Raw genomic sequence first — 9,695 nt, forward strand, 5'->3', positions numbered from 1 at the left:
TGGGGCGTCCTCTTTTCTTCTCTTTTCTTTCTATAAGACACAGACTGAGTAGAAAAAAATCGTGCCATTTTATCATGATTATTAGTGAGGACCTCTTATATGAAGATAGTTTGAAAAGTGGTGAAGTGGTCCTTTAAGGTGATCGTAATTTGTATTGGGGGCGGGGCGGGGGCCGCAAGACATGGCCAAAGCCAAAAGCGTGGGGAACCCCTGCTCTACAGTACATCAAATATACAGATACAAAATGTTTAGAGCGCTTTTCTAGGTACTGATGTTTACAAAACAAAAGAAATAACTATTAGAGAAACAGAGTAAAGACTGTCATAACTATATAATATATCTGACCTGCAGTATGCTATCCTGCAGTAGTAAACTCACTACTCCAAACTTACTATTTCTACTGTATGTCCCACTTGCAGGGGAATGTAGGTCACTAAGCTAGAGATAAGATTCATCGTGCAGCACATACTTTTGATATTGCTACATGTTATCATTGTCTTTATACGTTCAGTAAAACCATTGGCTATTCATGGGTTTCAAATGTAGTCCTCCTGTCTACACCTGCCATGTTGGGGACCACCTCATTACTTAGTTTGCACCTCAGGTTCAGGTTTATTTGTCATGTGTACAATACAGAGTATAAATACAATGAAATTTATTTTGCTCAGAGCACTCTCAGTCTTACATACACAAGACATAAACAAACATCTATAGTGCAAGAAAAAGACAAACAAAAACAGAAAAAAAGTGCAAGTGAAGTGACAAAACAGTGCAATACAGTTCAAGGTCAGCTGTTGTTGCAGCAGCCTGACTGCCTGGGGGTAGAAACTGTTACTGAGACGGGTGGTGCAAGATTTGATGCTCTGGTCGCGTTTTTGTCACCTGTTTGGTCCTCAACATGGCAGGTGTAGGACTACATTTGAAACCCACGGATATACTGTACTGCAGTGGTTCCCAAACCTTTTAGCCTGTGACCCAAAAGAGAAATATGCAGCAAGGGTTGTCGGGATTCGGGACTCGAACCCGCGTCACACTGTCAGGCTGGATTACCAGCCTAGGTGCCGGGACCGCTCGGCCGGCCCAGGCCCAGTTCAATCACTTTAACTCTATTTTATACTTCAGCTATGTTTCGTCTACAAGCCTAAACTCACTATTTGTGAAAATAATCTTGAAAGATCTTTACCTGGCTGATGCAATATTTTCAAATGGGGGTCTAGCACACATGTGGGTGGTACTGTACTTCTAGACATGAAAATGTTTGTCAAGTGAGACATAGGCATGAGAGTGTTCCCATGGTTACTACTGTAGCGTGTGGATACAGGAGTGTGATCAGTCCGTGGGCAGATGCATGTGAGAAACAGTGTGAGGGGCACTTCATTGTGTTCAGCCTCTTTTTGTCCCCCCTTTTTCTTTTTGTGAGTCAGGTTTTTAGCCCCCGCAATGCCCATGAATGAGTGGCTTAATGGCACCTTGTCAATTATTTAACCCATTAAGACCTGAGACCAGATTCTACAAAGTGTCTTCTAAATCCTGAGGTTTTTGGAAAAACGTATCTGCGGTTCTCAAACGTTTTCATGTCATGGACCTCCAGAAGTATCTGTATTTGGCCACGGACACCCCCATCTGAAAATATGTTGTTCCAGGGACCCCTCCCCCAGAAGCAAATATATGAGTTAAAATGTTTGCTATGAAAGAATATAATATGATTTGCATGTGTGGGGGGGATCGACGGCAAAACGTTTATGAGCATTCTTCCTAATCTTTCAAACCCATATTTGGTTCTATGACACCAATATATTTCAAAAGAAAGAAGAGAGTCTCTACTTTCATCAGGAAATAAAAGTGTGTTTCTGCCATACAAAAACTTTTTTTTTTTAATCGATCCTATAGCTTTTTCGGCTTGGTTTTTAGCTTTGATCACTTTTTTCAGAGCTATGAACTTTGTGGAAAAATAGACCCCTTGGTTGTACAGCTATAGAAACAAGCATTCTAAATGTCTGAAACCATGCATTTTTCTTTAACCTTTTTGTGATAAAAGCGCTCAAACTTTCTTCTCTCCCTCTCTTCTTCCCTTCCTTTGTTTTCTTGGAAAAAATATCACGATGGGAACAGTGCACAAAAACAAATTTCACCCACCTTTTTTACTTGTAAAACTGTGGTGCGACAATAAAGATGAATCTGATTCCAAACTCACGGGTTGCGGAAGAGCCGCCTCTATCATAAACCACTGACATTCTCTGACGTTGTGTTGTGTAACTTGTGTTGTGTCTCTCTCCATGGCTGCAGGCTGTGCGTGGCGGCCCTGTCGGTGAGCAGCTTCCTGGGCAGCCGCGAGGCTCTGTACGGCGTGTTCGACGGGGACCGGAACGTGGAGGTTCCCTACCTGCTGCAGTGCACCATGAACGACGTGCTCGCCGAAGAGCTGCACAAGACCAAGAGCGAGCAGGAGTACATGACCAACACCTTCCTGGTCATGCAGAGGTTAGTACTAGTACCATAAGTACATGACCAACACCTTCCTGGTCATGCAGAGGTTAGTACTAGTACCATAAGTACATGACCAACACCTTCCTGGTCATGGAGAGGTTAGTACTAGTACCATAAGTACATGACCAACACCTTCCTGGTCAGGTAGAGGTTAGTACTAGTACCATAAGTACATGACCAACACCTTCCTGGTCAGGTAGAGGTTAGTACTAGTACCATAAGTACATGACCAACACCTTCCTGGTCAGGTAGAGGTTAGTACTAGTACCATAAGTACATGACCAACACCTTCCTGGTCATGCAGAGGTTAGTACTAGTACCATAAGTACATGACCAACACCTTCCTGGTCAGGTAGAGGTTAGTACTAGTACCATAAGTACATGACCAACACCTTCCTGGTCAGGTAGAGGTTAGTACTAGTACCATACGTACATGACCAACACCTTCCTGGTCATGCAGAGGTTAGTACTAGTACCATAAGTACATGACCAACACCTTCCTGGTCAGGTAGAGGTTAGTACTAGTACCATAAGTACTTGACCAACGCATTCCTGGTCATGTAGAGGTTGGTGGTGCAGTGGTGGAATAATAAGTCCTCGCATGTTTCACTTAAACGGATAGCTAATTCAACCAAAAATAAACATCTTGAATTCATGGATATATTTTTTTTTTTGTCGCATTCCTAAACCAATACATTGATGACCAGCTGTGGATCCAAATGGAGACACAAATAGCATCCTTTACCTAAGTGGTAATAGTAAATCCAAAATTCCAAATGCCTTTTTCTTTGAACCATTATGGAACCAAAAGCGGGGAATAGATAAGCGCAATGGATAATAAAAATCCTAACTCTACCCATCCCTGTTCATACCGCACTAGTACTTTATTTTCCTAAACTTTTCCTGCATCCTCATCACTTCTTCTCGTCTCTCTCTGTGCCACTTCCCCCCCCCCCCCCCCCCCCCCCCCCCCCATGTCCTCTGTGACTCCTCCTCCGTCGCCACATGGCAGGAAGCTGGGAACAGCCGGGCAGAAGCTGGGGGGCTCGGCGGCGCTGTGCCACATCAGGCACGACCCCACCGACCCCGGCGGCTGCTTCACGCTCACGGCCGCCAACGTGGGCAAGTGCCAGGCCGTCCTGTGTCGGGACGGCAAGCCGCAGGCGCTGTCGCTGCTGCACAACGTCGGGCTGGAGGAGGAGTACCTCAGGGTCCGACAGCACAAGGCCATCATCACTGAGGTATGGGGTGTGTGTGTGTGTGTGTGTGTGTGTGCGCGCGTGTTGATTTCGTAGACAAAATATGTTCGTCGGCTACCTTTTTTCCCTGGCGAAAACTAAATAAAACCTAAGTTATGATGACTAAGATTAAGGGCCCTATATTTTATATCTTGAAAAAAACATTTTAAAATAGTTCAACTAGCCGATCTACATCGACACGTTGTGAGCTTGTAGATCGGCTATTTGAACTATTTTAAAAGGCTTTTCAAAATGGTAAAAAATGGCAAGTAAGTTTATACAGTGGGTTTAAATCTGTTAACAATTTTGTCAACATATCAGTGGCGGCCCATCCACAGGGGCTGCTACTGATGTGAATAAACATGAGAAATGAAGTCTCTCCTATCAAAAGACCTGCTACTGTAGTCTCCTTCTCCTGGCTGCTATTTTCTGGCTCACCCTTGGCATTTCAACATAAAGATTCTTGTTGGTAACACGTGCACTCTTGCTGATGTTAAGTACTGCAAAAGTGCTTTGAAACAGTCAATCTAAAAGCAAGACATTTAGATGTCAGATGACTAATAAATAGATCTCATGCACCGAAAATACCCAATCTGCAAGCTCACAAGTGCTTGGCTATTTTCTGTGTAAAACAATGACAACATTAAATAATGTTTTAGTAAAATCACTGTCCTGAGTGTTTGTCCTTGGTTGTGCGTGTGACGGATGCCGTCAATATTTAATATTTAAGGAAGTATACACGAGAGAACGCTATCTACCCAGAACATCAGACAATAAGTCGCTGTCCAAATATTTACTTGCCATTCATTGGCAGTGGCCGGTCAAAACAGCCCGGGACAACGCTCTACACACCCCTGACTCTTCTCCCTTCTGGCTCCAATATGGAATGAACTTCCCATTGCAATCAGAACTGCAGACACACTCCCACTCTTCCGCTGTAGACTGGAAACTCACCTCTTCAGACTCCATCTTAACCCACACCACTTGCCGTAGCACTTGCACTAGCCTCAACAACCTTACAGGCGTATGCAAAGGCTAAAGTTATGTATTGTTCAGACATACTGTAGCACTCTTACTCTATAGTGTATACTCATAGTTTCAGATACAGTACAGATATTATACTGATAGATGGATGTTAGGCTCTTAGCTTGTATGTATTTGATGTATTCCAATTTGTTCTCGCTTACTGTAAATCGCTCTGGATTAAGAGCCTCTGATTAAATGCCTGAAAATTGTACATCATGAACATTTTAAATAGAATATTTCATGTAGAAATGCGTGTGTAAGCGTTCTCTGCATTCCCCATCACGACGTTGTGTGCGTGCATGGTTCGGTCAGTGACGTCCTTTCCTCTCCTCCGTCCTTCGCCAACAGGACAACAAGGTGAACGGCGTGACCGACTCCACGCGCATCATGGGCTACTCCTTCCTGTACCCGTCGGTGCTGCCGCGGCCCTACGTGCGGACGGTCGCCCTCACGCCGCGGGACGAGTTCTTCATCCTGGGCAGCCGGGGCCTGTGGGACGCCGTGTCGCCCGCCGAGGCCGTGGAGGCCGTCCGCAACGTGCCCGACGGCCTGGCCGCCGCCAAGAAGCTGTGCACGCTGGCGCAGGGCTACGGCTGCACGGACAGCCTCAGCGCCGTGGTGGTCCAGCTCAGCGTGAGCGAGGACTGCTGCTCCTGCTGCTGCTCGGAGCCCGGCGGCCCCCAGCCGCCCCCCAGCCCCGGGGGGTCCTCCTACCCCTCCTCTGCGTCCAGCATCAAGGAGCGGCCCCCCCTCGGGGGGGACGGCGGCTCCTCCCTGCCCGTGCCCCCCGGCCCCTCCTCCTGCAGTGAGATCAGCAGCGAGATCAGCGCCAGCGAGATGAGCAGCGAGGTGGGCTCCACGGCCTCGTCCGACGAGCCCCCGCAGAGCTCCCTGGCGCTACTGCACGAGCAGGCCCACCAGCAGCAGCAGCAGCACCTCCACCTGCACCACCAGGCCCCCGCCCCGCACCACCAGCAGGCCCACCACGCCAGCAACGGCGGCGGCACGCAGCCCTGCCAGTACCCGTACCCCTCGGCCTCGGAGCTGCCCTCCTCCGCCCTCCGCGGCTGCTGCACCCTCCACCCGAGCTCCTTCCAGAGACAATTGTCCAGCGCCACCTTCTCCAGCGCGCTGTCCGAAGACAACGGGCTGGACAGCGAGGACGAGGAGCCCATCGCCGGGGTCTTCTCCAACGGGAGCCGCGTGGAGGTGGAGGCGGACATCCACTGCCTCAGGGGGGCGGGGGCGGGAGGGGCGGAGTCCTCTGCCTCTTCGGCGGCGGCCCAAGCGCCGCCACCACCACCATCATCATCAGCCCCGGATCGTAGCCTTCTGCCACCACCCCCCCCGCCCCCGCCCTGCACCCCCGAGACCCCCCCGGAGGAGGGTGCAGTGGACACGACCCCCCCCGCCCCACCGGGGGAGGAGGGGGCAGAGGGCCTGGCGGAGGAGCGTGAGGCCCTCGGCCCCCTCCCCCACCGAGGCGTCGGCGTCGGCGGCGCCGGGGGGGAAGGGGGGGGGAAGGGCAGGGGGACGACGAGGGGCAACGGGTCGGTGGCGCCGCAGGAGAGGAGCCACAACCTCATCGAGGTGGCCCTGGACGCACCCTCCCGGAAGCCCGGCGGGGGCTACTTCGCGGCGCCGGCGCAGCCCGACCCGGACGACCAGTTCATCGTGCCTCCCGAGCTGGAGGAGGAGGTGAAGGAGATCATGAAGCAGCATAATCAGCAGAAACAGCAGAATAATAAGCCTCCCGGTGGCGCCGATCAGCCCGCCGACTGTTATGACACGCCCCTCTGAGCAGCGGGGAGGTGGGGGGGGAATCAGCCCTCAACTGCTTCTGACATACACACTAGGTAGGGGCGAGGCTTCCCTCACGTTGAGGCACCGAACGAGGAAGCCTGCACGGGTGTCTTTCTGACAGAATTACCAGCCTGGTAACTGTCTTTCTGACAGAATTACAAGCCTGGTAACTGTCTTTCTGACAGAATTTCCAGCCTGGTAACTGTCTTTCTGACAGAATTACCAGCCTGGTAACTGTCTTTCTGACAGAATTACCAGTCTGGTAACTGTCTTTCTGACAGAATTTCCAGCCTGGTAACTGTCTTTCTGACAGAATTACCAGCCTGGTAACTGTCTTTCTGACAGAATTACCAGCCTGGTAACTGTCTTTCTGACAGAATTACCAGTCTGGTAACTGCCTTTCTGACAGAATTGCCATCTCAGTGATGCAAATAGCCTGCATCCTGGATCCTTAAGACTCACTAAATTGAGAAAGGACGCAATCATGTCACCCCTCCGGGGGTCCTGGGATGCAATACTGTACTCGGTACTGTACTCTAACGTCGTTGAAGTAGAACTCATATAATGTCCCTGGGACCCATCTAGAAAACCACCCCCGGGTCCCGGGACCCATTACATTGAAATTACATCACTGCCTCACTGATTAATCCATTTCTGATCCAGTGTGATAAATGTCTTTCCTGACAGCGCCTACATGAAAACACCCCACTCATGTAAAAAGAAAGAAAGTCCCCACCCAGTAGGGGGAGGGGCAGGGGAGGGAAGCCCTCCCCACCCACTCCCCATATTTCTGTCAGAAGCCGCTGAGGGCTGATTTTACCCGTGTGCTCCCTCCGGAGGCCGTCGCGACGAGCACGGCGCGCCACGCCGCAACGCAACAACACCGCTATACCGTCAAACTGTACCACTCTGGCCCCCTTTTCCACTGGTTGAACCGGTTCAGTTATTTTTTCCCTGCCTGATATTGAACCAGTTCAGAGTATTTCCACTGAAGTTTAATTAGTTCAGAACCCTAGAAGTTGGTTCGCAACTGGAACCAAACAAAATGTCCACCGGTTCCGTGAAAGCATCATGGTTCCAAGAATCTAGAACGGAACTAGAAAGTTATTTTCGTGGAAAAATCGGCCTTTGATCTCTGCAGTATGCAGACACACAAATGGACGAGATTCCTCCACGGGTCCATAAAAACTAAAAAGATATATATGTCTGGTCCTATTCTAGACTGTCCACAGCCTTCCAGCACTCTTCTTAACGACCTCGTCACTGGAGTGCCACCATGCGTCGAAACCTGCTCCGTAACCCGTTAGATTTTATTATTTTTTATTTTAAACTACTTCTAAGCTAGAGCAAGCAAATGAGCCCTTTAATGATACCCCAAGGTCACAACCTTCTCACAGACTGGAAAGTTTTTTTTATTTTTATTTTGTAGACCACCAACCAACCAAGTATGTAATATTCAACACTATATAGTCTCTCTGCAATTGTGTTAAGCCTGATTTATGCTTTGTTGTACACTGGTGTCACATGCCAAACAAATAGTTAGAGAAAGTTAACCAAATTTGTGACAATTTACGAAATAAAAAAACGGCCATAGCCACTTTTCCAAATGCCATGACTCATGACATTTCTGATAACGGCTATGTCCGTTTTTAGCCCAAGGAGTGTTTTTCGTGCAGAACAAATGCTTGCAATGGATTCAGAATCATGAAAAACCCCTAGTTTGACCCGTCACATGCTACTTAAAGCATGATGACATTTTTGTAAATGTTGCCTGCATATAGGTTGTTAATGGTGCCCCGACTTTCAGCAACTGTCACAAACTTTCCCATGGGAGTTGGGTTGGAACAAATTGAGAGGTGATAGTAGACACCTTTATGAACACATTGAAGAAAGCTTTTGGTAAGCATTTATTTTGCAGATTGGTCACAAATGTGTCTAACCTTCACCAACTAATAGCTGATATACAGTAGCTCACAATGCAGCACATTGTGAGCTCGTAGATGGGCTGTTTTCGGCACACAACACCGTCGTACAACGGAGTATACATTAAGCATTAGCCTGCCACACAACACCTGTTGATATGGATAACGATTCCATGGTTTGTTAGGTAGTTTTATCTTTTTTTTTTAAGAATCTATCATATCTTTTAATGTGAAGAAAGTTGCTGAGAGAACTTTTTAAAAACAGTCACGTAATCTTTTTATTATCTATGAACTGTCGAATGGTACACACGCCAGTAATACCACGCTTAACTGTTGTAGATAGGGCACTTATCAACAAAGAAAAAATACTGTCTTTCTTCAGTAAAATCATGGCTATCGGCCTATAAAACAGCATAGAAATTTTTTGTAGAAATTTTAAAGACTAACTCCTAGGAGTTGCATACTGTACTCTTTATGGTGACTTAGTCACTTTTTACTAATCTTCTCTGAGAGAAATGGTGATTTTTGTTTTGTTTTGTTTTCCAATGATTGTAAATAAGAGAAACGTTATATACTGAGTCTTTTAAAGGAACTGTGTACACCTGTGTGTCGGTGAATGGTTTTTAGTGGTAGGGAGAGTGTGTGGTTCACTTTGGGGTTTCGCTGTTGTGGAGATGTCACCCTCCTTTATCTTATACTGTAGAAGCAGAAATACTCTCTCACACACTCAGACACACACACACACACACACACACACACGTACTGTACACACACAGAGACACATTCAATCTTGTACACACAACCGCAGTTCAAACACCAAAACATTGCACAACACAACGGTATAATTATTACTAATGTAGTACGGCTCGCTACCCTTTTTGTCCAGTCGTGAAGTCCTGTAGTCATAACTATATCTGATGTACGTACATTCACACGCACAGACTGTCGCATGCAACCTCGTCGCATGCACATGCACACGCGCACACTGAAAATGTGTACTGTACTGTATGTGCAACACACACACACACACACACACACACACACACGTGCAAACACACAATATTCGAGTCCCACCTCCCTCCTACAGTAACTGTTCTCACCGGCATGACTGTGTCAAGTTCAGTAATACAAACAAAGTATATTCACAACACAGATGTTCCTGTCTTTGGTATAATAAATCTTAAATTTGTGAATATAAACACAATGCTGTCCTTGTTAT

General features: G+C 47.6%; 1 protein-coding gene across 1 annotated transcript in view; it reads left to right on the forward strand.

Annotated features, from left to right (window-relative positions):
- Positions 1-6,805, forward strand: part of phlpp1 (PH domain and leucine rich repeat protein phosphatase 1) — an 83,167-nt gene extending 76,362 nt beyond the window's left edge. The window contains exons 15-17 of the mRNA XM_083781203.1: positions 2,287-2,481; positions 3,500-3,728; positions 5,100-6,805. Of these exons, the coding sequence (XP_083637329.1) occupies positions 2,287-2,481; positions 3,500-3,728; positions 5,100-6,551 (1,876 nt within the window). The 3' untranslated portion in view covers positions 6,552-6,805. The remainder of the gene's footprint in view (positions 1-2,286; positions 2,482-3,499; positions 3,729-5,099) is intronic.
- Positions 6,806-9,695: the final 2,890 nt, after the last annotated feature.

Source organism: Protomyctophum parallelum (genome assembly GCF_964188405.1).
Source record: "Protomyctophum parallelum genome assembly, chromosome: 14".
Taxonomy (NCBI): Eukaryota; Metazoa; Chordata; class Actinopteri; order Myctophiformes; family Myctophidae; genus Protomyctophum; species Protomyctophum parallelum.